Here is a 27220-nt window from a genome sequence, read left to right on the forward strand (position 1 = left end):
CTATTCAGTAGTAAATTCAATGGAAATTAATCTCATGTAAGTGTGTAAACTTAAAACATTCTTAACAACCTTTACATGAATAATAGCAGAAGCATAGACTCTGTTTTCATTTTCTTATTAGTAGGTTGTTAGTAACTGTGTGTTGTTACCTTTCAGTTTTCCCTGAGGAAAAACAGATTTTTAAAGCTCAAGAGCAATTGGGGACAAATTTAAAACCTATTTTCAATAAGTAGTTTTCTTCTCAGGTGCAAGATAAGCAAAAATGATGAAAAGGCCAAAAAAAGGGGTGGTGCCCAGGAGCAAACTATATAGGGTGGAAGATGGTTGACTACAGATGCCTGAACTTATATAGTACATAATATTACAAACAAGACACCAGAAGCAATCACAACCAACTCCTGATACATATATAACATAGCTGAAAGTTTTAGTGATCACACACAAATACACACACACTAGTAACTATCACTGGACAACACAACCCAATCTATAATTTTAGGAAGTGCAGCTCTGCAAAGAAAGGAAGCCTCTTCTGTCTTAGTAAAGCTCCTGATATGATGCCAATAGAAGACTTGAGGTTGCCACACAGAACCCAGTCTTGTTGGTATCATTGCTCCAAGGCAATTCTCTAAGCTGAGCTTTATCTTCTGCACCAATACAGTCGTACCTTGGTTTTCGAACAGCTTAGTTCTTGAGCGTTTTTGTTCCTGAACGTCGCAAACCTAGAAGTGACTGTTCCGGTTTGCGAACTATTTTTGGAAGCCGAACGTCCAACGGGGCTTATGGGACTTCCAATTGGCTGCAGGAGCTTCCTGCAGCCAATCAGAAGCCGCGCTTTGGTTTCTGAACGTTTTGGAAGTCGAATGGACTTCCGGAATGGATTCTGTTCGACTTCCAAGGTACGACTGTACATTGTTTATAAAGTAATTGCAAGTAGTTCTGAAATGGTAGCTCTAGTCCACTGGTTGTGATTTGCACCAGAAGCTTTGTCTCTCTTTTTGCAAAACCATGTCCTTAAGACAAAAGTACTGAGCACAGATGCCAACTCCCTGGGGCCCTGGGTGCCCGAGCACCCACAAAATTCCCCATGAAGGGGCCGGGCATCCACAAATTTCCATGCCAGGGCCATGCATGCTGCATGGCATCCACAGCCCCGGGCACCAATGGTCATGGGGCCAAGCTGGCACTTCTGGTACCGAGTACATGTAAATGATGGTGAGTATATACCGTTCACAGAATTGCAATGCAGTGTAACATAAGTTGCATTGCTATCTTATCAATCTGCAAGTCAGCAAAACCTGCATAGCTGCAACCTGCACTAATCAGCTCCCAAATCTATAGAGAAAACTGATGGCTGTACTTCCATTTCCAAAATCATAGGATCCAAGTATGAATTACTCTAATCAAACATATCCAAAATGTATCTATATTTCTTCTACAATAGGACATTGCACAAGTAATCCAGTCTCAGGTAGACCAGTGATTTGAGAGAGAAAATGTGATTTACAATCAGTTTTAGTCAAATATATTAAATTCACCTCAACTACAAACCTGTATAAGTGAGGGAGTGGTAAAGTTAAGATCACACATACAAAGAACTGAGAACAAATTATTCAAAATAATTCCAATGTAAGGCAATAAAGCAGCAATCCTATATGAACTTTCAGGGAAGCCAATCCCCCAGAATTCAATGGGTCTTATTTCTGAGTACATACACTTGAAAACATATCACCTAACTACTTGCATATATTCCTAGTGTGTAGGTATAAGGCTCAGTGGGGTGTGCAGCAAGCTTTAAGATCACAAATGTTTCACCATCAAGCCTAAATGCGTTAAAATCTTTGAGCTACATAAAAATCTACACATGTTGCATAAAAATCTACATAATCTGCCCATAGCCATTTTGTAGCACACAGTTGCATGAAGTGGGTCTACTTATATTACAATTTCAAGCATTTAGCCTTTTAAACTTCAGCTTCTGCATATGGTATAAGACAGGAAGAGCCAAAACTTGCTTCTACACATATAAAATCTACATGCAGAGGCAGAGTATGAACCAGATCTCTCTGTTTTGGATGTGAATGTTTATAAAGATCAAGTGGAGTTTTACTTCTCAAGTTTATTACAAACAATTATGCCTCATGATCCCTTAATATGTCTATTTAAAATGTTTACCACCAGCTACTAAAAAAAGTACAAATTATGAGGAACAGAACTGAGAAACTTCCCTTTGCCATGCATCAGCATTTTAACACAATAGAAACAGTTTACCAATTAGCAAGTATTGTGGCAGTGCAGTTTGACTGGGGGGAGGATAACTTTGATCAGGAATATGGTTGATACCCCTCAAAATGGAAGTCACCCTGTTCTACAGTAATGTCATCTATCCTAAACTGAGGTATGTGTCACAGCCAAGGGTAACAGGAAGCCAAGATGCATCATTCCCACACATAAATATGGCAAAATTATTTTCAGCTAAGGTCATTTTAGCACCCAAAGCAAAATTAAAAAAAGCCCCAACAAGAGTCTATAGAAATCAAAATAACTTCATCTGAAAAGGGGCCTCTTTCTCCTAGCTGATGTGAAAGAGCTGCTTAAAATGCCACTTCATTTCAGGTTTGTGAGGAGGGCAAAGCATGGGATTTGAAACCAAAGTTAAACATTGGTGAGTGCTAGGGTTAGTTTTCTTTCAGTGCATCAGGCTGGAATAGGAAGCCCTTAACTCTACAACTTTGCATAGTGAAGCAGTCGATCTTATGGATCAGATATTATTCAAACAGGAACTATACTTAACAAAATTGTTACAGAAGTAAGGAGATATTCAGCCAAGTATTAGTTACTTTGGAGCACTGTGATGAATGAACACCACCAAATGCAAAGAACACGCAAGAAGCAACTGCATTCACTCTCTTGTTCTTGAGGGGAAGCATCTCAGCAAACAATAGCAGCACAAACTATGTAACTACACCAGCTGCTTAATAAACCTTGACAAATGACAACCTGTAGGCTGAGGGTCCTGTGGGGATCCCTTAGGGGAAGACTGATCAGAGCTGGAGGACTGTTGTGCTGAACCCTCAGCTAGCTCTCGCTGTCTCTGCTGTTCAGCCTTCTTAAGCCTCAGCCGCTGCAGGCCCCTACGGAGTATAGCTAACTCAGGCGCCATTAATTCTGACAGACAGGAAAAAAAGGGTGTAAAAAGAAACAGGCATAGAACATAGGATAAAAAGAACATAAAGACTAAAGAGCAAGGTAATAGATATTGAGTAGAGAAATAAAAGCAGCAAACGTTTTGTTTAAAAGCAAACTACTAATATTCAGAAGGAAAATAAAATGTGTTTTATTGGTTATTTCCTTTCTAAATTATAGGAATTATGAAGCTCATTATTCATGCTTCATTGTCTCCAACTATTACCCAATTATTTAGCCATTTAAGTAAAGAATAATGTACCAAAAAAGCATGATGATATGAAACACATACATATGGAGCTTTCCTAGAGTATCCTTTGTGCAATAGATGACACTTTCTCTTAAAAGTTTTCTTTTGCATTACACATCATGGTATTAGGAAGAAGAGAGAACTGAAGCGTGACTAGCACAGTTCTTAAAAAGTGACTCTTCCCACCAGATTCTGTTTTTAAATCCTAATGCAAAATTTTCATAAGTAATGCAGCCACATGTTCCCTATTTATGAGTAATTTTTTTGTAGCAAATAGAGAAGGTATGTGATAAAATACAGTTGAGACTGGGAAGTAACCTTAAGACCAATACAGTACTGAAATAAGAAACTTATCTCATACTTTTTTCCCCAATACAGAGAGAGAAGCTTGATGTAGAAAGATTTGTGTATATTGTAATAAGGGAAAGAGTGACATTATTTTTTTCATAATGCAGATACTCAGAATGGACAACTTCTGCATAGATCAGCAGTCCAATCTCCCCTTGTGTTATTCTACACATGTTACAATACATTTTAAAAAATTACATGGAGACTATCTCAGCATAGGGGGAAAATAATGTATAAAGTGTTTCAAAGGCAGACAAATATTGGATAAATTATTGGAAAGCACTTCTGCTCACATAAGCTGGGGCACTTGATTCTGGCAGATTCTCCTCCCTTCAACTAATGCATTCCTCTGAGACATACACCATTCTGTTCAGGAGGATCCCTCAGCACTTAGAAGGGTCCTCCTCACCGAGGGAGCAGTCAGCAAAAATCGGGTGCCCTAACTTATGTAAGCAGAAGTGTTTTCCAATAAGGCAAAGGCACTATTTGATGCAGCCCAATGTTTGAAATGATTCTTTGAGAAGTGAGAAACTTGTGGTTACCAAAGTCTACTAAAAAGAAGCAGCAGCATTTTTGCTGAAATGGCTAACTCTGCTGAAATGGTCAACAGATTAAAAATGGATAAGAACAGGAACTACAAGCACAGGTGGAGAAAAAATAGTGAGTTCCCCTTTAAAATTACTGATCTTAATAATATTTTCATAGGTAGGGAAGATCAGCTGGTGTTTGACTTAATGTAGGCATATAGATATCTTTGCATATTTACTATTAATTAGATCAGTCTGTTTCATAACCAAGCTTACAAAACTCTAATGGTCTCTGAGTAACAGCTCATTTAAGCTGTAATGGTAGGAAATTAATTTTAAACTGGTTTTAATACTTAACTTGTTTAGACTATTTAGCCTAAAGAAAAGTTTGGCTGTAACAGCCACAACACAGTAAAATACAATATTATTATTATTATTATTATTATTGTGATCTAATTGTTTGGATGATTTGATTTTTCATGACAGAATAAAGCGTCTCAAGAAACATGCATGCACAACCCCATAATGCATAGCATGGGAAAAGGAAAGTCATGAAAGTTCCCCAATGACAGTAATGCCATCTGCAAATGGAATAAGCTAAGGAAAAATTGTATTCTCTCTGTTGAGTTACATTACCTGGTTCACATAGCAACTCTGCCAGAGACAGCAGCTTAGCTCACAAGCAACAATAAAACATAGTTCAGCACTACATGAATGAGCCTAAGGAAAACATTTTTGTGTTCCCCTCATACCCCTTCTTGTCTGACAGGAGGACATTGTCAAAGTTTAGCTTTACTTTTAAGGAATCTCTGCTCTGCTATGCATTTGAACCAGAGGTCCTGCTTTAAACCAAACTCTGGTCAGTTTCACAGTGTGGTAAGAATTTATTTCTACACCACTTGTTCATTACCCAGGTAAGGGAACAGCTTTTAAACAAAACATGGAACCAAGTGAATTACATCAAGCTCCCCCAGATCCAGTTAGGGACCTGGACCACTTTATTAGATACTATTGCAATAGGACAGAGCTCAACTTAACGTGGTTGTTCTAGCCACTTAAGAAGAAGGTCTGCCACAAGGAGCATCAGAACAAGGGTTTCATAGGCACAGCACACAAAGAGTCATAAACATCAAAACATTCCAAAACAACCTTCTACATACAACAAGAAAGGTTACAGGTCATGAGAGGCATTGGCTCCATACCGTTAACTTCACCCCCACAATTACCTTGGGGTGTCCTTAACTGCTCTGGCCATTTGGGTCTCAAATGTCCTACATTATCACTGTTTCCTTAGCAATCAGGACTAGACAGGGTTGTTGACATTCCTGTCCCTATCTCTTCCTCGGAACCTTTCAAGCAGATGCCAGATTTCACCCTGGTGCTAACTCAAAACAAATATAACAAAACATCCTTCATGATCATTTGTGCCATTTTCAGGGTCAGATTGGAAAGGAATGCAGCGTAGGAGTCATAAAATGCAGGCAACACAAAATCAAGCCGAATACATTCTAGCCAAAGGTTCAATAAAATTAATATTGGAACATTTTAAATATCAAAATCTACACCCTTGGTCTCTTAATTCTTACATCAATAGTAAGCCAACTTCAAACTAAGGGTTATGAAACTGGCTTACTAAACAAGCGAGAGTTGATGTCTCTGGTTTGAACATAATGCTATGCAGAGATTTCCTAAAACTGAACTCTTGCAATGATTCATTCTTGTCCATGCAGTATGAAGTAAGTGGAGAGTGTTCAATCCTTTGCTTGCGTTTGTTCAGACTCATCCATGCAGCATTATACTATGGTTCAATGTTACAAGCAAACACAATGTATAGCACAGAGGTACTAACTCCTCTGGAACACAAACGTTGTAACCAGATTCACTTAGGAGAATAATAGCTACTTTCTCAACAGACAGTAATTTAACTTTGTAAAAGTCTCAACATTTACAAATCTGATAACTATCTGGAGTAACTCCATATTATAGCTGAACAAGCATTATTTTAAAGTCATAAAGGACTGCTATGCATGAGCATGCAAAGCAGTTTGAGAGAAAAGTAAACATAAGAGAAAACAATTCTATAATCCATTTGCTATAGCAATTATTTTTTACATATTTATTTATAAACATTTTTCCTCTGAAAGATCTAAAGACCTAGGGTCAGGATTCAAAGAACCACAAAACTAGCATTGTTGTTGTTGTTATGTAATCAAATTTGCATGCTACCCTTCATCTAAAAATCATGGGGCAGTTCATAACATATAAATATAAAATGAGAACACAAAATACATAATAAAACAAAAACAAACCAATATTTCCCCATATCACAAACACATTTAAAAGGTCATAGAATATTAATCAGCCAAAGATGTGGTTATAGAAAACATTTTCACCTGGTGCCTGAAGATATTAATGAAGGCACCAGGCAAACCTCCCTGAGAAGAGAATTCCACTAACAGGGAGCAGAAAAGGTCCATTCTCATGTTGCCACCCTCCAGACCTCTCATGGAGGAGGCACTCAGTTGAGCAGTAGCCAGCAATTGGATCGACTTGAAAATGCCAGTGCGACTAAGGATGCAATATATTTGAGGAATGTGGGAACAATGGAGCATGACTCTTAACAGGCCTCCTAACGTTCATTAGCCTTTGCCCAGCTTATTAAATGAAAACTTTTACTTGATCTCTCAGTTTCATTCCTGAAAATTACAGGGCTTCAGGCAGTGGAAGGGTTTCAATATATGAATTTGATGGCATCTTCATACATGACATTTTTTTCCCCGCACAAAAATACCCCATGTACAGTAGTTTTCAAACACAATTGTACAGCTTCCCTTATACTGCGCTGCACTGCATATAGGATAGAAAAGCCTACATCATCTTTCTGTCCTGAAAGCGGCTTCCAACAAATTGACACAATTTACAGTTAAACCAATCCAAAACATTAAACAATGGAATGACATTGTAAAACAGAATGTAAAGTGTGAAGCAGCCTAACAAAATGAGCATAATTCCACTACTATTCCTCTTGGTATGTCCTCTGAAGCAAAACTTGCAGTTCTGAAGTCCATTTCCCTATAGTACTTACTTTAGAAGCCTCATTTCTTTCCCATTCTCTATAACTGTACTTGGTAAAGTTGCAAGTTTTTGTCTGAAAAAGTGTATTCTGACAACAGCACAGAGAGACTGAGAAAGGAAGCCAAGGCTTATGTTGGAAGGAGAAGTTCCCAACAATCCAAATAGCAAAGCTACCAAATTCTGTACACATGCCACTCCATTTCTGAAGGGAAATAGGTCTACTGTGAGCTCTTGCTTTTTGATAAATGAGAAACTGTATCTCCTACTGCTAAAGGATATGGCCATCAGAGCACAGATAAGTTGGCACACATCTATAGGTAGAAAAGCCCAATTCAAGTATGTATAAGAGATGCAGGGGGCCTGGACAGTGCTTTCTATTTATATCACGGCAGCAAACATATAAAACTGCATGAACACAGATGCAGAAGTGATACAAAATGAAGTGCTATTATAACCAAAATCTCTAGGATTACGTGTTGTTTAATTTTTGCCTATGTTGTGTTTACCGCAATTAAAGAGATAACAATTGTTGGAAAGGTTACTTAACATAACTGTGCAAACTGCAGTGATCAAGAACCCAAAGAACAGCACAATTAGCTGCATGTGTCAAAGGAGTCTTTATACAGTGGTACCTCCGGTTACAAACTTAATTCATTCTGGACGTCCATTCTTAACCCGAAACCATTCTTAACATGAGGCGCACTTTCACTAATGGGGCCTCCCACTGCTGCTGCGCCACCAGCACGTGACTTCTGCTCGCATCCCAGGACAAAGTTCGCTACCAGGAGCGCCTACTTCCAGGTTTGCAGAGCTCGTTACCCGAAGCGTTCGTAAGGAAGATGGTACGTAACCCGAGGTTCCACTGTACTCATGTTTCTTCAACAGTAAACCCGACGCCACAAAGGAAGCAACTTTTGAAAAAGATGAATCTTTCAAAAGCAGTATGTGATATGGCAAATCCAAGCCCTTGAGCACATTTTTGGAGCCCACCAAAAGTTTCTAGTCTTGCTAGTTTAAGTTATAAAATGGAGTTACTTCAGCTTTAATACATTACCTGTGCAAAAAAAATCTTATTTCTAGTCAAAGCAACTATAGTCAGAATAATTTAATAGTTAAGTCCCAGATGGCTGGGGAAACTGTCAACCAAATAGGATGCAATTCAGGAAAGGTTCCTGTAATATTCAAAAATGTTAAAATGCTGGGGGAGAGCCCTGATGATAGATGACAGAGAACTAGGTATTTTGTTTCATGCCATTTGGGAGGCAGATCACAACAGATAACTGACTGTGTTGTAGCAAGTTACAGCCAAACTCCAACATCACAGAGCTTTGAGTGAAGGGCTATTTAAAATAATAGTAGTCTTTATACAACTAAATGATTAGTCACTCCACCTGAGTGTCTTCTTTCCTCGACTACATATATTCCTCGACTACCACATACACAACTTAGTTGATTATTGGTATAATAAATCCACATTCCATAATTCCACACATTCAACAAACCTATATAGATGAGATACTTAAAGTGTTCAAAGAGGGAAACTTTAATTCCAACATACCAGACTGATGGAGCGTAGGAGGTGCAGGGGTCTCCAAAGATGGCCTTTGTTCATTATCAGGAGAGGATAGCAAGGAAGTAGATGGGGGGCTTTCAGTCGAGGAAGATGTTGAGGGAGCTTGAGCTGACACTGTAGATGATGATGATTGCAGCTGTTCAGGACCATCTACTTCCATTGTGGCCTCGGTTTCAGCACTTGCTAAGACACTGCCAGCAGCAGAGACATCTGATCTGCTGCTGCCACCTTTAAAGAAAAACAGCAACTTTATTTTTCAAAAGAGGACTCTCATACCATGTCACATTTGAAACAAAGAATATCTTCAGCACAGTACACTTTCAACTCTACATTAAACCAACTGGAAACAGTGAGCATACTGCTATTGAACTTACATATATGTAAATGGACAATTGACAAGAAAATCCAACACAAACCACATTTGACTTCAAAAGAGGAAACTTCCCAAAAATTAGGGGATTGGTAAAAAATAAAGTTGAAAGGGAACATCAGGAGGGTCAAATCACTCAAAGCAGAGAGCAGGAATAATAGGATAATCTCCCAAAGGATGATGTAGAAAGTAGAGTCCTCCTACTTCAGACCTGTACCTTTTAACTTATTTATAAATTACTTCAAATAAGGGGTGAGCAGTGAGATAACAAAGTTTGGTGATGGTACCCAAAACTTCAGTGTTTAAAACCAAAAATATGATAAACTCCAAAGGATCTCTCCAAATTGAGTGAATGGGCAGTAAAATGGCAAATGGAATTCAATATAAACAAGTGTAAGTGATACACACTGCATCAAAAAATAATTCTTAATTTCATATACACTCATGGAGTCTGAGCTGGAGTGACTGACCACAAACAAGACCTTGGGGTTGTAGTGGATAGCTTAATTATGATGCTGACCCAGTGTGAAGCTGCTGCTGTAAGACAAATTCCATGCTAAGGATCATTAGGAAAGGAACTGAAAATAAAACTGCTAATATCATAATACCATTATACTAATATATGGTATAGGGTTGCCCACCCGCCCGCTCCTACACAACAGGCACCAAGCACACCGGCAAGCCCGGATGCGCATCAAAAAAATAAGATTGCAGACGGTGGGTGCTATTGAAGTGTGTGTGCCATGGAGGATGAAATACATACATACATACATACATACATACATACATACATACAGTATATATGACACATGCATGCACACATGCATTATATGAGACTGTCTACTCTGCACAAGAGCAGTCAATTTGTAGTAAAAAAAACCCCAGACATTTTGCCAAATTTCAAAAATCTTCCCTGACAGACATTTTAAACCTGAAAAAGAGGACATGTTTGGGAAAATCCAGATTACAAGCCTATATATGACTGTGCTTAGAATATTGTGCTCACTTCTTGTCACTTCATTTCATGAAGAATGTTGTACAGCTGGAAAAAAATATCAAGGGGGTGGAGCAAGTCTCCTGTGAAGAAGGTTGAAATATTTGGAGCTTTTTGGTTTAGAGAAAAGTTTTTCCCCCCTCCGTCATAGCCCTAGAATTAAGATATATCTGATGAAGCTGGAAGACTGAGGAGAAAGGAAATCCAAAGACAATAAGGCTATCAATGGCTACTAGGCTAGGCTTCAATAGCTAGGTTCTACCTCCAAAGTCAGAGGCAGTGTGTCTGAATACCAGTTGCTGGGAATCACAAGTTGTGAGAGTGCTGCTTTTGGTCTTTTCATAAGCATCTAGTTGGCTACCTTGAGAACAGGATACTGGACTAAATGGGCCATTGGCCTGATTCAGATGGCTTTTCTCATGTTCCTATGCCAAGTGTGCCATTTTAAAAAATGTTGATTACTACCTTTTATTTCAAAAATCCCCTTGTCATTTCATGCTGATGGCAGTTAAGAACATTCACCTCTAGACCGAGATCGTCCTCTTCCTCTGTTGCTCTGTGCAACTTCACTTGCTTCTTCAAACCATCTTGACAACATGTCAGACATTCTTTGCATTAATGAAACATTAGGGCTCTGTTCACCTATATATAAAGAGAGGTGTCAATCCTTTTACTGTGAAGTAGCACAGTACATTTTTCCTTCTGCTACTTGAAATCTTGCATATTTACATATCTGAAAGGTGAAAATATTTCTCAATATGTTTTTTCAACATATTGGTTTTCTCATTCTTCATTGTTCAGAAACGGTTAGGCTTTGTAAACAAAATTTTAAAAATGCTTTTAGTGCTTTTTAAAGACACCCAGTCTGTGTGGCTTTGCTGGTTTCATTTTTTCAGCTGTTTGATCATACCTAATTACTACACTATTACAAAGAAAAAAGGGGTGAGAAAAAAACCCTTCTCTGCTATAATTGCTTCAGCCAAGAGTTGTAGTGTTTGACTCACTGTCTGCAGGGAAAAGTGATCCCAGCTGAGTAATTTCATGACCTGTACACAAACTTTTAACTGGCAATTCCTCTATCCTCCTGTTGGTGGCAAGAGAATACCAAATTCATTTCAGTAGTGAGGAACTAGGACAGGGAAAATCCTACATGTTAAGATCTGGCAGCTTGAGATTTCAATCCATCTACAATTTCCCTCTCCAGATTCAACCAAGCATGAGTAGTCTGTTTGATAAGAGCTGCTATATTCATGTTGTACATGTTATTAAAGGCCAGTGACCTTGCTGACTTGAACTAAGGCTGATAAAAGCAGTAAGAAAAGGCTCTGTTACTGGAAAAACCAGAAAGTTGGAATTTGCTTCAAGTAAAACAAGGTGCCACTATCTGACTAACCAGTGTTCACTTTTAGCTAGGAATACCATTTTTAAAACATAAATCCCAGAAATGAATAACAGAATAATCTGTTATTCACTGATTCAGATTTTGAACTGAAATCAAGCTACGAAAGACAAGATATTACCATCTCTTTCTCTCTCACTTTCAGGCCTTGCTCTTGGTCCAGTATCTGACCAGTCTCCTCTTAGTCGGAGTCGTTTGACCGGAGGCTGCCGTAACTGGAGAAATAATGACAAGAGGGGCATTTAAGATGTAAACATTTTATTTCTGTAATAAGCTGAAAAGGTAGAAATATTAAACCAAAGCTGAAATTCTCATTTTTTGAGTGCAAGAATCCAAAAATTTTGGCTAAATGTTTTCTCAACTGGTGAATCTGCTTCAATTACTAATACAGCTTAGGAAACAAATTATGCCAGTGCAGTCATAATGGATCTGAACTGATCTGTATCCAAGGGGTACTTTAGGGGTACTTAATTAGACTTTTACCCACTTGGGTGGGAGAGGGAGGGATCTTCTACATGCTTATCAAACTGTAAGACAGCTGAGATTTTATATTATAGTTTTATTTATCTTGTGATAAAGTCTTTGGCTGAAAAGCTAGGATAACATATTTTAAATTAAATAAAATATACAGTAATACAGATTTAATATGCCTAATATTTAAGGTATACATCTGCCAGAGAAAAATGTTTGTACATATATTAATTTGCATCCATGGATCACTAATCAGATTTTGCCACTGCAAAACCCTTCAGCAATGTCAGATGAGGTGATCTATGTAAACACAATTACAATAGTTATTGTTATTTGCATACCATTCAGTTCTATTTTTCAGAGTCTGTTGCATTTTGTTTTTATCTTTTTAGAAGATTTTAGTGGATGTATTTTTATTGCTTCTATGTAAACCACTTCAATATTTTTTATTATGGACTTTCAAAAGTTCATAAATGAGAAAATAGATAGATAGGTATAGAAAATGCCTACAAAGAAGCTTGATTGAAATTTGAGAATGGAATTTAATTCCACGTAAGTGGGCAAAGGATTGAATGCCTTAATTATTTCACTCAAACTTAGCCTGTATTTGTCAGAAATCTTTTTAAACTCTCAGCCCTGTCAAGAATGAATGAACATTGTTTTCTGCAACTCTAGTACAGTGGACGCTTGGGTTGCGAATGTGATCCATGTGGGATGCACATTCGCAACCCGCAGCATTCGCAACCTGCTTCTGCACACATGTGGGTTGCGATTCGGCACTTCTGCGCATGCGCAACCGCCAAAACCCAGAAGTAACCCATTCCAGTGCTTCCGGGTTTTGGCGGTCCGCAACCCGAAAAGACGCAACCTGAAGCGGCTGTAACCTGAGGTATGACTGTAAGTCTCTTTAGGTACAGATGATAATCAAAAAAAAGATGACTAAGGTAGCATGGCAAAAGTGAACACATATTTTAATGTTCCAAAATATTCAGATGTTTTGAATACAATTGTATATATCTGGGGGAGCTATAAAACTGAATTGTAGAAGTGGAACGGTGTCCTGAACATGCAAATCTTATGCTCAAGGTACATATCACATTATAGCATATTTTGCATCTTTCCTTATCCTCAGAGGTAGAGCAGAAGTCTGAACATGAAACATGTGTACCAGATCTCAATAATAAATCAAAAGCAGCAGAAGGACCAACATAATTTAGTTCTTTCTTTTTTTTAAGGGCTGGGAGACAAAAACAGTATTTGCCTGGCAACAAAAGAACACCACAACCAACGATGCCCATGTCACAGCTGACAGCTAGGGACTCTAGCAGCAGGGACACTCAGAGGAGAGTATCAGCAGTTGACCGCAGCACATGAGCAGACCAGACATTTTAGACACCTGAATATAACCCACTGGGTCCTAGTCTAAATTTAAATAGTAGTTAAAACAAGAGATCAGTTAACATAGCTTTCACCAGCTACACCTGCAACACTGCTGGAATTTTCAGTCCAGATTCAGCCAGGTGGAACATTTGGATATTCAGGTGGTCAGGTAAGCACATGATAGTTACAATGTAGTGAAGCTAATAAATGGGTTATTTTCACTTGGTCATACATAATAAAGATATTGGCAGTGTTCATGTATCATGCTAACAACCAACATGGTGCCCTCCTGATATTGCTAGCTACCATCATCCTTGACCACTAGCTGTGCTGGCTGAGACTGATGGGAATTGAAGAGCACATTGGATACCCATCTGCTAAGTCATAGTTTAGCATGATGTGAATGAGCTGCAGTGAGCCTCTAGCTCCCTTCCTCCCTACTCCTCTGGTACAGCTGTGAGGGGTTCAGAAGCTTTTGCTCCTGTTCTTCCTTAACCACAACCTGACATGTCACTGGAACTTGAAATCATTGGTTAAAAGTAGGCTTGTTTCAAAGAAACCTTAACCATATTTCAGAAGTTCAGTCCACATGACAAGCTGTAGCGAAGCAAAAATGGAAGTGAAAGCTTCCAAACTCCTCCTCAGAGCTACACCACAGTAAGTGGGAAAAGGGGGCACGCTCAAGCTCAAGGCTCACTAAGTCACATTCTTGTCATGCTACGTGTGCAGAGGGCAACCAAGATGATCATCAAGGGTCTGGAAGCCAAGCCTTATGAGGAATGGTTGAGGGAGCTGGGTATGCTTAACCTGGAATAAAAAAGAATGAGAAGATATATGATCGCCATCTTCAAATATCTAAATGGCTGTAGCATGGAAGATGGAGCTAAGCTTGTTTTCTCCTGCTCTGAAGGCTAGGACCTGAACTAATGGCTTCAAGTTACAAGAAAGCAGATTCCGACTAAACATCAGAAAAACTTTCTGACATTAGGAGCTGTTTGACAGTGGAATGATCTCCCTCCTGAGGTTGTGGGCTCTCCTTCCTTGGAGGTTTTTAAGCAAAGCTTGGATGGCCATCTGTTGTGGATGCTTTAGTTGAGATTCCTGCATTGCAGGAGCTTGGACTAAATGATCCTCAGGATCCCACTTCTCTTACTTTCAAAAGTAAGTATTGGTATTTGGATGTGGTGTGGCAATTTTTGAATAAATGTAAGCCCTAGGGCATGTGAAACTAGTGTGGTTCTTTTGAATTCTAGCCATCACATTTTGTAGAATTTATTGAAATGACTGAATCAATATTATTGGCGGTGGGGAGGAGACATTTAATAAACTATTTTAATATATATCAACATTTCTATATAAAAAAAACTTCAGAGTTTACATATAGCTTGCTAACAACACAGACTTCCTTTTTTCATATGTGGGACAGGACAGTTTTTGGGGCAGGGGTAATATTATTGATGGATTCTCACATATAGTGCCAGATGAACTCTTCATGTTGCTATTTTTGTCTTCAAGGAAACATTCTGTTATCAACACATGGCTGCTTCTATATCTAGAGTAGAATTACATATTGGTAAACTGGTCCAGAAAGTTTTTGCAGCCATAGCTTGGAACAGACTGGCAGGTTTACATCTGAAGATATTCAGAATACCAAAACACCATGGCAAATGAGAAACCTCCCAGGTTTATTTGTAATTTGTTCATGATTTAACACTACACAAATGAAAGATTTTCTTTGTCCAATATAAGCAGTCATCTAAAATTAGTGAATTTTATGGTGTTTTAATGGAAGGAAGGTCAGTCATATTACAGGTTGACAGGGGCCAAATTTGTGCACAGCAAGCAACGTGTGCACAAGCAACTACTGTCATTTACATGAAAACCTATCCACTCTAACTAAAATGTGTATTTTAAATGTAACTACAGTATAAGTAACTAACGGTGTATTTAATACAGTTATTTAAATATTTTTCCAGTCAGGATAATTGTATAGGCTCTCACTAAATTAATCTTATAGAAGATATTTCTAATTATTTGCTCAGCTTAGTAGGATCTGAATTTGAATCTACAAGCAAAATCTCTATCTAATAACCTAACATTAAAATTATACTGATGTCTTGTTTCAAAATGGCACTAAGACACAGCACCTTTTTAAATAAACATTTTCCAGTACAGCTAATAAAATGATTTGCACATAATTCTAAGCCAAACCATGGCTTAGTGGGAGTTTTGCTCCTCCAGTCCTGCTGCTGCAGTGCTGTGAGCTAAGCCATAGTTTGGCTTAGCATGTTGTTCAAACTGGTTGGTGGTTTATCTGGAGTGAGACAAACCACAAGCCCAAGTTTGGACAACATAGTAATCCAAACCACAGATTAGCTCAAAACATTGCAAAAGCAGGGAAACTGCTATTTTTTGTTCTGTGAACCACCCTGAGACCTCTGGGTATAGGGCGGTATATAAATTCAATAAATAATAATAAACTGGAGACACAAAATGGCAACGATCTCCTTTCCTGGGGTCTGTCCTTATGCTAAACTATGGCTTGGCTTAGCATTACATATTAACTCTCTTTTGTCTTCAAAATCATTTTAACACCAGTAACCATGGAACACTTACTTCTTCTCTTCTTTCATCTGAAGACGGAACTTTAAGTTCTCTAGCTGTGTCATCCTTGGGATCAAACAAGTATATATAATCTGAAGAATAGCTCACAAGAATTTCTTGGCCATCTTCACTGTAGCATAGAGATGTTACCCTACAGGATTTGTTGTTCAGATGGGGAGGAACAAAACGTGCCACTAATCCTGTGGTACCCCGGCCTGCATAATTACCTACATTAAAAAATAATTGAATTAATTTTCCATTACACATGAGCCTTCATTTACAAATGAGCCTTCTACTACATGATCTTTCCTTCCTAAAAAAAGCTCAACTTTGACCTGAACCCCAAAAAGGGGGTAGATTACTGCCAGTTTGTAACTGTGAGTAGATCACAGTCTCTTGGAAGTTGGCCACCCCGGTCTAATCCATCATATTTTGTGGTAGTGAAAGCTAACTATGAATTGTCTAAAGAAGTACAGGCGTCAACCAATTTACACGGGGAGTTACCATCTAAGACCCGGTGTGCATAACTGAAATTGCATAGAGATGGCAAGAGCACCCTCTAAACACCCTCTCTACCACTCTCTCTTCGATCAATACCATATCCAAAAACATCCACAACTACAATTGAAGCTCTGGGGCCAGCAGGAAGCTGGAGGATTCATGGGAAAGCAGCTACAGCTGCTGTACTACCCCCATCAGCTGTTAGGCGGGGAGGATGAGCAGTGTAAACAAAGCTCTGCTGCACCTCAGGTCTCTTCGGGGCTTCCTCCGTCCTCATTGATATCCTCTTCAGGCTCTGGGGAGGGTCACTTTGCAAGGACTGTTCAACTTTCTCCCGCCACTTCCAGGTTTGAATTGAATTTTTTATTTCCTAGCACCATTCATATACATGGTGGTGCGCAAGTAAATTACACACAACGGATGCCTGTACTGTGTATACTAGCCCTAAAATGTGTCTATTTTTTTACGCACTGCATTCTTTTATAAACCTCAGCCATGCCCCGGTTACTTGCCATTTTGCTACAATTTAAAGCCACATACGCTGCACCTCCTTTTTGCCGATTTTTGGAGGGCACAATGAAATGAAAGCATTCACCAATTCGGAGTAAAAGCTGTCTGCTGTCATTCCAAACTGACCATGTATCCAATGTGATTGGTTACGCGATATTGTTGTACATTACCAAGTTGGCTACATAATTTCCAACTGGGATCATGTACAGTATTTGGAAGCAGAAACTGTACTAATATTAATTAGAATATTTTATCTAAACAGAAATTTAGATTCAAAGTATTAATATCACAATGAGACGATAAAATAATTCCACAGTACTTACATTAACCTCACTCTCCCTATGGAAACTTTCTATCCTATCCATCTATCCATCTGCTTTTTCCTCACCTCATAATTTCTAACAAAGAGTAGAGCAATAATAAATCACATTCTGCAGGCTTTTCTAGGCATTTTTAGCTACATTAAGTGCACAACTCAAGTTCTTATCCTTTACTGAAATCAAGCCTAAATGCATGTAATTGAACTGTTTTCATATTCTCCCATTTATCCTTGCCTCAATATTCCTCCCTAGACAAATTTTAGATTGTCAGTTCTTTGAAGGGCCAGGGCTTGCCCTTTTGTAAATATTCTCTGAAAAGCACCATGAACACTGAGACCACCATCAATTCTTAATACTCAAAACCACTAAATGGAAGGAACAGCAGAATTTCTTCATTTATTTAGCATGGTTGCAAATCAAAGGAGTTCACTCAAATTTATTCAATGAGAGAATCAATTCCACCCCCCCCCCTTAGTTGGACTTTCCAGCAGCTCTTGTAGCAAACCTGAAAACTGTTCTTAGAAGGTCAATTTTAAAGACCAGGTCAGAGAGAAGAATTGCTCTATGGGACTTAAAATAATGCCAATGTGCATACATGCCTCTGAATCATAGTCAAAATATCACTTTAGGACATCAATACTTTTCAGTCCACATTACAGAAGACCTTCTAAAGTGTGATACAAGTTTTCATGAGTATAAATTTAAAAATTATGAGAAGTTCTGCGTTTATGCAGAAAATATATTTTTCATTAAATCATCTCATTAAGAGGTTCACATCCTATAATCTTCAACTATGGTACTCAAAAGTCAGCTGTTTTACAGTATCGTGCAAGTATTGTCCTACCTGTTGCTCTTGTGCCAAGCATTCGTCGATCGTAAATTCTTACTGAACTATCAGAGCAACCAACTGCAAGATAATATGGTATTGGAGGGCAAATAGCTACAGAGGTGGCTGCCCTCCTACAGTTTATTAAAATATCCTAGAACAAAAGGAAAATATTGCACTTGTTTAAAATGTACAAGAACAAGTGGTATTAAATCACACCAACTAATACAATCCTAGAAAAAAATCCATATGGTTGTGTTTTAGAAAAAGCCAACTCTGGCCCTTGTTAATATATATTTTAAGCATGTTATTGGACAACAGACGGGTATGGCCACAACAAAAAGACTAAGCAAACAAAAGCATTGTTTAGTAACATCAACTTGCAGCTGTAAACACAAAGCTTTCATCTGTCTAAGATTTTCTCATAAAAAGAGGCCAGAAAGTGAATCACAAGGGGCAGGGATTGCCTAAGCTACTTTAAAAGGATTGGGCTAGAATAGATTTATGTACAGATAATTGGATGTAAAGAGCAACGCAATGAGATTAAGTACTGCAAATAGTTTCAACATAAAAAGGAACAATACTGAGTATAGCCTATAAAAATGAGGTAAAATAGTTAAGTAAAATGCATACTTGGAAGCAACTCTGTATAAATTAGAAAAATAAATCCTATTACTATTACAGTCATAAAGAATTTGGTAAATTATTTTCACAGCTGGAATGATTCTTATGTTATCTAAATATCAATGAGTTTAAGGATGCTCCATAACAAAGTGCTGTAACATATCAAATAGTTCATAAAAAGCCTGAATTCAAACCAAATCAAGTTTTTCATATCTGTTCAATATTATAGTATTATGATATGACAGATAAGTAATACATATTTCAAAAATAACAAATTATACTTTTCCTTCATATAGTTCATGGTCACCTCACTAGATTTAACAGCATCAGGACCAAAGCAGGCCAGGATTATGAGATCTCAGGTTCTGAAAACAATATAGCTCTTTATTCACACCCTCTTATAAAAGTGTCTCTTACATCTTTACAATCTTCTTTTGTGCAACTTGTCTTGATTCTAGTATCAAACCATCTCACAGTGCCATCTTCTCCACAAGATAGAAAAGTATAGGGATCATTGGGGACTGTCATGATCTGAAACGTAAGCAAATAGTATACTTTAAAATGGCAACAGCCTTAAACAATTGAAAATAAAAGCCAGGATCCAAAATACCATAGAACAACTTGTGTATGCAAGGAGGCTTGATATTATTTTCTTGAAAAATATCCTCCCACCTGCACACCTCATGGAAAGCTGATTTAGAAATAGAGGGGGGTTTCAAATCAGTTGTAACAAAAGCAATGTAATAATGTAAGACTGCCTTATAGTATACAAATAGTTTTTTGGAGGTGGGAAGGTGTTCTTTAGAAGACTGAAAGGCAAGGTACAAAAAATCATGCCCAGGCAATCTTCTTAAATAATAGGAGGTGAATGTAAACAAGAAAATTTGGACCATATTATCTAATTGGGCCAAACTTTAGGTTATTAAACTGCAGTGTGAAAAAGAATAGATAAGCAATAGTCAGCACTCATGACTTTATAGTTATAAGATACAACAGAAATATTAATTTTCAGTACCTCATAAGTAGTTCCATAATGGCATGTGAATTGGCACTGTCTGTTGGTTTCAGCATCTTGCTCAACATTGGTAAAAAAAATGACTCCATCTCCTGAACAGGACACTATCTGTTTATCACTGGTGCATGGCAAAAATTTTGCACTAAAAATATTTGCCCTGTGTCCTGAGCGAATGGTTGTTAAAACCTAGAAAACAAGGATTACTGTATTAGCTTAACATTTTAATTATGGTAATATTGATCACATCTATCTTTCTCACCTTATTCCAAAAAGCAGGCTACCATACTATTTTATCGTCATAATCCACTCTCTTGTTCTACACCAGGGATAAGTAATCTCTGGCCTGAAATTGTTTTCCCCAAATAACACCCATCTGCCCCACACCTGTCACCGATGTGGGGCAGGTATAGAGGCACAGCTATGCAACTGAGTTCCCCATATGAAACTTGATTGTGTGGTCAATCCTTGCAGAAAGCAACTTTGCCAGCCCTATGCTTGGCACTTGGGAAGAAGTGAGCACAGAGCCCCTTGAACTGTGGTTCCCAAGCCCAGACAGCCCACTGGCTGTAAGATGCTCAGAAAGTGCTGCACAAAGGATTTGGACATATGGGTCATCCTGGCCATCTGTCAAAGCTGGCCTGCAGGGATGGAGACAGATGAGGATCTGGCCCTTTGGACCAAAAAGGTACACCACACTCTGGATGGTTCTACATCCACCAGGTAATTTCATAACTGAAGGCTTTGACCAATGCACAGCTCTAGCAACTGCACTACAACACAATAGTACAGTGCAAGGTGGTGAGGGGCGGTGAGACAATATAAAGAGTAATAAGGCAGAAATCATGGTATCAAGATAACACTGAAAACTTTTTGTGCAGAGCTGGTGGACTTAATATGTTTTGCGGCAACTCTCCTACACAGGACAGATGTACTGTTTTGAAAGAATAACCAAGCAAATCCATTATATATGCAATGTCACAAAAAACAGAGCTTTCAATTACAAAAAATTTTTTAATAACATTTTGACTATTCAGAAAAATGGATAAAGGGACAGCAGATCATCTTACCTTTCTACTATATGGATTAGTAATTACAAGATTAGTATCATCAGATCCAGATAAAATATATTCTCCTGTATCATTCCAGCATATTGTATTCACCTGTAAGCAAGTATTTAACACAATAATTAATATCTAAAGAAGGGGTGAACAATGTTAAGATGCAAACTATCTAACTTTACCAGAAAACAACACAGCTCAGCTAATTATGCATATACTTTGTATAAGGACTTGCACACCTGTATATTCAGCTGCATGAGCAGTACTTCTCTCACACTTGCAGTGTCTTTGGTTTATACCACCACAGAACATCACATATGACAGAGGTGGGGGAACTTTTTCAACCCAAGAGCCACATTCCCTTCTGGGCAACCTTTCAGGGGCCACATAAAGGGGGCAGGCAAGGCCATGGACAAAAATGGGGCAAGAATTGTATCCAACAATGTCCATGGAACAGACTCCCGCTCAAATAATGTTGGAATCCACCCTGTGCGCATAGGGTTGCAGCCTAAATTAACTCATTTTCACTGGGGCATTTATCAATTATCCCTGGAATAAAAAACTGAGTATCTAAACTCTCCTATAATGAAGTCTATGGAGAAAGATCATACGGGAGAATTTAATTTTAGAAATAAAGGAAAATATCAAAATTATTTTTTATATTTTGATTACTCTTTAAAACATATGTATGAAAATTAAAATAATTATCATGTTCCCAACAAACCTTTATTCCACAAGATCAAATTCCTTGTGATATAAGAATTAGAGTCCCAGGATGTAGATTTTTTTTATTTTAAAAATGTTCCAATATTAATTGTATTGAACCTTTGGCTAGAATGTATTATGCTTTATTTTGTGTGCCTGTATTTTATTACTACCATGCTGCATTCCTTTCCTATCTGACCCTGAAACTGGCACAAATAGCCCTCCAGGATGTTATTCTATCTTAAGTTTGCTGCAGAGTGTAAAATCAGCTATCCTTGAAGCTTCCTGGGAGATAAGAGAACACAGCCAAAGGTCTGGTTGCCTGGGGAACAGTGACATAAATGCAACATTTGAGGTCAAAATGACCTGGGCACTTGGGGTGCGCCCCAAGGTAATTGCAGAGGAGCCTTACATTTTAAACATCCCATTACCTGTAACCTTTCGTGATGTATGTAGAAGGATGTTTAAGAATGTTATGTTTTGATGTTTATAACTCTTTGTGTGCTGTGCCTATAAATCCCTTGTTCTGATGCTCCTCGTGCCAGACCTTCTTCTTAAGTGGCAATCACGTTAAGTTGAGCTCTGCCCTATTGCAATAGCTATAATAAATAATTCCCTTGGTTCCTTTACTTATTTAAAAGATGGTCCTCACCTGAGTAAGAATAAGGCGGTGTAGAAGTAAATTCTTACCACACTTACAAGAACAATCTTATACGTCCAAACATGTTTTTAAAAATGTGTTATAACAACAAATTTTCAGTAGGGAAAAAAATAAAATAAAATAAAGTAGATATACTTGGAAGAATACTAAAAGCTCATGTTCATCTTGTCATGGAAATGCCAGTTACCATTACTTAACTTCTTGTTCAAGCATGCATTCTTTTTAAACAACAACAACAAAATCACTTACACAGCCATCATGCACATTCAGCGTTGCTTCAAGTTTTAATCTTTGGATAAATTCTCTCCTTCCTGGAGGGGAAAATGCAAAATTAGCAAAAAGGTTTAGATACTTACAAAAGTAATTTTTAATATTTTTATAAAATATAATGCTTTATAAATATATATGTATTGGTGCCTTCTTTCTTTCTATGGAAGGTATTGCATTGCCTCTACAGCTAAGATTCTTAAACCACAATGTGAACCTTCCTAAAGGTAATGGGATTTTCTGGGTGATGGGTGAGCTCCTTCTCAGTTCCATCCAGCCATGCGTGCATTGACCCATCCTAAAATGGGTCCAGGTGGAAGAACCATAACACATCATCACCCAATCAGTACAATGTCAGAGGCAATACGTACCCGCCCCCAAACTTGAGCAGATTTCCCCACAGGCCTCAGCACTTAAAATGTCCTGGTTTTCCCTGGTGTCCCTTCCTTGAGGAATAGCACATCCCACATGCCCCTGATCCCTCCTGTTGTTTCATCTGCAAGGACAAGAGTGAACACTGCCAAATGAGTAAGTTGTCTTTGCTTTAACAAAAAACATTGTGTGACCAAGATTCAGTATGATATGGTAAGACACTCGCCCCATACTTTAAGGTAAAATATTAGCTACTTTGTATCCAGCTGCTGGCAAATAAGAGTTCTAGATAGTTATTTTCCTCTCACAAATCAGTTCCTTCATATGCCTGCTCAGCTGTTATGTGATTTTTTGGGAGAAAACAATCATATGCCCTAATCAAGTGCACTTTAAATATATGAATTATTTACATTGTGCAAAGAAAACCATGAGGAAAAGAAGCATGCACAATTATGTAAATGAATATATTGGAATTAAAAGGTTTAAGATGTCTTTCCACTCATACAAATCAGTATGAATTTCAATCATATAAAAGCAAACTAGTATTGCTTGGGCAAGCTTTCTCTACAAAAAGACCCATGTAAACATAAATCAAGTCTACCAGTCTTACAAGCATTACAGGTTGCACTTAAGGTTGTATCCAACATGCAGAACAGATTCCACAGAATCATAAAATTGTAGAGCTGGAAGGGCCTGAGTCCATTCCATTTGTACAGTAAGACTTCGCATTCCACGCCTCTCCCTTATAACCCCCACATCCTCAAAGTCTGCTTTGGAAGTTGTGGGACCCTCTGGAACAGATTTTGGGGCACATAGAGGCTGCAGAATGAAATAGTGAAAGGTGGAGACTTGTGTGAATAAAAGTGTTGAATTCCACTCTAAAGATTTTTTTGTGAGAATGTATTAAAACCTTCATTTTATGAAATTAATACTTAACATCAGATGAGCACTGTAAGCAGAGGAATTGCCCGTATCCAACTCATCCTCACCTGTTTTTCCCTTAATGCAATCAATGTTATATTCTATTTGCCACTGGATTGGCCCAAAGCATTTTAGGTTTGCCAAGCAGAAGCTTTTGATCTCTCAAGATCAAATATATTAAGGCAAGGAAATCTACTTGCTCTTTTGAAAATAAGCCATATGACTGACCTATATATGCTTGTATAGGTACTATAGTATAGATAACCTATACAACATCTGTTCCAGAAAATTATCACACTAGGCATGATAGTTGTGTTGTAAAATTATGTTTATAAGTCTTCACTGGAAACTCATCATCATGCAATAAAAATCTATTAAAGCTGGCCCATACCATCTTTCTTATGCTGCTATTGCCCTTTCAGTCAAATGTGTTTGTTGTTGCCAAGATATAGCTTTTAGCTTTTTCAGTTTCAACACTGATTTTAACAAGACTTTTCAGGCAATTGTCATGATTTTGTTTTCAATATCTTCCTTTCCAGTCTGACTTTTTCCTCTTTTTCACCAGCTGCTGCATTTGCCTTTCCACTTACACAGAATCATTAGCAAATATTATACGATCACCAGCAAAAAAAAAAAGTGCATATTAGCTGTTCTCTGAAGAAAATTGTACATTTCCAGTTTGTTTTACTTAACAGTGATTCCAGAGCTGTGACAGCTTCAGATACATTGTGGATCACTGAGTGATTCCTGCAGCACAGTTGGCTATTCTTTGCAGATCAATATACATGTTGTTAATTTCAGTGTTGCTCAGAGCACCGAGGACATCTGTCCCCAACAGGATAAAAAAAAAAAAAAGCTGGAGAAAATTCAGATTTTAGTATTCTATGTGATGTTGGGAAGTGATAATTCTGAAACTTTTGAGTATTCTGAGTACCACAACCATTATAACTTTAATTAAAGTATCACCTTTTAAAAATACTCTTCAATAAGTAAATTAAAGTATTAATTTCCCATTTTAATTTCAGTTGTTGGGATGTATTTTCCTCTCACTCAGGAACAGGGGAAAAACTATTGTGCAAGTAGAAAGAATTCTGTTTGTAGCAATCCTGATAGCTGTATTACACTTTCAGACATACTACAGATCTTAAATGAGTGCATGGCTAAATATAACCTTTCCTGTTTAGTCACTGATAATGTTACAATCACTTGAGCTTTTAACTGAGTTAAACAGTGTTACAGCAACAGACTAAGTCAAACATTTAAAATACTAAGTTCACAAAAGCAACTTTATTTTGATGACAAAAGGAATTTAATATGCTATATGCTTTTACAGGTTTAAGTGATCATAAAAGATATCACATTTTGCATGTTTCATATTGTGTAGAGAACATTAGCAGAAGCAGAAGCTCACGCTCTCTGCAGCAAACCAAGGACTTAGGCCTAGTTCTCACTGTGTCCAGACTACACTGCAAATAGTTGGGAGCTCATAATCATAATAATAAAATTATACCCTGCCCATCTGGCTGGGTTTCCCCAGCCTCTCTGGGAGGCTCCCAACAGAATTAAAAGCACGACAGAACATCAAACATTTAAAACTTCCCTAAATAGGGCTGCCTTCAGATGACTTCTAAAAGTGAGACAGATGTTTATTTCCTTGACATCTGATGGGAGGGTGTTCCACAGGGCAGACGCCACTGCTGAGAAGGCCCTCTGCCTGGTTCCCTGTAACCTCACTTCTTGCAGGGAGGGAACCGTTAGAAGGCCCTCAGCACTGAACCTCAGGCTGAATGATGGGGGTGGAGACACTCCTTCTGGTATATTTACCTCTCTGCACTACCAACACACTTACCTTGGTTGCACTATAGCCTGTCAAGAATGTTGAGGAATGAATGCCAAACACATTATTTTTATTATGTATGTATGGCACGGCTAAAATAGCAGATTTAGTATAACACTGGTCTTTAGGCAGCAAAGCAACACACCATTTTTAATATATCAGGTACATGTCTAGATAAGTCACCCATATGATACGGTATTTCCCTCCTCACCATCAATCAATCATGAATACAAGCAGGAATGCCATCTGCATTGAATTTAAAACTTATTTGAAAATTTTTTGTTGTTGTTTAGTCGTTTAGTCGTGTCCGACTCTTCGTGACCCCAAGGACCAGAGCACGCCAGGCACTTCTGTCTTCCACTGCCTCCCGCAGTTTGGTCAGACTCATGTTTGTAGCTTCGAAGACACTATCCAACCCTCTCGTCCTCTGTCGTCCCCTTCTCCTTGTGCCCTCCATCTTTCCCAACACCAGGGTCTTTTCCAGGGAGTCTTCTCTTCTCATGAGGTGGCCAAAGTATTGGAGCCTCAGCTTCATGATCTGTCCTTCCAGTGAGCACTCAGGGCTGATTTCCTTAAGAATGGATAGGTTTGATCTTCTTGCAGTCCATGGGACTCTCAAGAGTCTCCTCCAGCACCATAATTCAAAAGCATCAATTCTTCGGCGATCAGCCTTCTTTATGGTCCAGCTCTCACTTCCATACATCACTACTGGGAAAACCATAGCTTTAACTATACGGACCTTTGTTGGCAAGGTGATGTCTCTACTTTTTAAGATGCTGTCTAGGTTTGTCATTGCTTTCCTCCCAAGAAGCAGACGTCTCTTAATTTCGTGGCTGCTGTCACCATCTGCAGTGATCATGGAGCCCAAGAAAGTAAAATCTCTCACTGCCTCCATTTCTTCCCCTTCTATTTGCCAGGTGATGAGACTTCGTTTTTTTGATGTTGAGCTTCAGACCATATTTTGCGCTCTCCTCTTTCACCCTCAATAAAAGGTTCTTTAATTCCTCCTCACTTTCTGCCATCAAGGTTGTGTCATCTGCATATCTGAGGTTGTTGATATTTCTTCCGGCAATCTTAGTTCCGGCTAGGGATTCATCCAGCCCAGCCTTTCGCATGATGAATTCTGCATATAAGTTAAATAAACAGGGAGACAAAATACAGCCTTGTCGTACTCCTTTCCCAATTTTGAACCAATCCGTTGTTCCATATCCAGTTCTAACTGTAGCTTCTTGTCCCACACAGAGATTTCTCAGGAGACAGATGAGGTGATCAGGCACTCCCATTTCTTTAAGAACTTGCCATAGTTTGCTGTGGTCGACACAGTCAAAGGCTTTTGCATAGTCAATGAAGCAGAAGTAGATGTCTTTCTGGAACTCTCTAGCTTTCTCCATAATCCAGCGCATGTTTGCAATTTGGTCTCTGGTTC

At 38.3% G+C, this 27220-nt stretch overlaps 1 protein-coding gene across 5 annotated transcripts in view; it reads right to left on the reverse strand.

Moving 5' to 3' along the window:
- Positions 1-27220, reverse strand: part of DCAF6 (DDB1 and CUL4 associated factor 6) — a 49286-nt gene that overhangs the window by 14651 nt on the left and 7415 nt on the right. Inside the window, exons 1-11 of one of the 5 annotated variants that reach the window (XM_053386386.1) lie at positions 23036-23143; positions 22647-22708; positions 21041-21133; positions 19974-20159; positions 19376-19489; positions 18353-18488; positions 16190-16404; positions 11844-11937; positions 10846-10965; positions 8945-9187; positions 3001-3168 (exon numbers count right to left, since the gene is read on the reverse strand). In XM_053386386.1, coding sequence (XP_053242361.1) covers positions 3001-3168; positions 8945-9187; positions 10846-10965; positions 11844-11937; positions 16190-16404; positions 18353-18488; positions 19376-19486 — 1087 coding nt within the window. In that variant the 5' untranslated portion in view covers positions 19487-19489; positions 19974-20159; positions 21041-21133; positions 22647-22708; positions 23036-23143. Of the gene's footprint in view, positions 1-3000; positions 3169-8944; positions 9188-10845; positions 10966-11843; positions 11938-16189; positions 16405-18352; positions 18489-19375; positions 19490-19973; positions 20160-21040; positions 21134-22646; positions 22709-23035; positions 23144-27220 lie in introns of those variants that run through there. The other 4 variants (XM_053386382.1, XM_053386381.1, XM_053386383.1 and 1 more) reach the window with 4 other exon arrangements.

This window comes from Podarcis raffonei, chromosome 4 (assembly GCF_027172205.1).
Source record: "Podarcis raffonei isolate rPodRaf1 chromosome 4, rPodRaf1.pri, whole genome shotgun sequence".
Classification (NCBI taxonomy): Eukaryota; Metazoa; Chordata; class Lepidosauria; order Squamata; family Lacertidae; genus Podarcis; species Podarcis raffonei.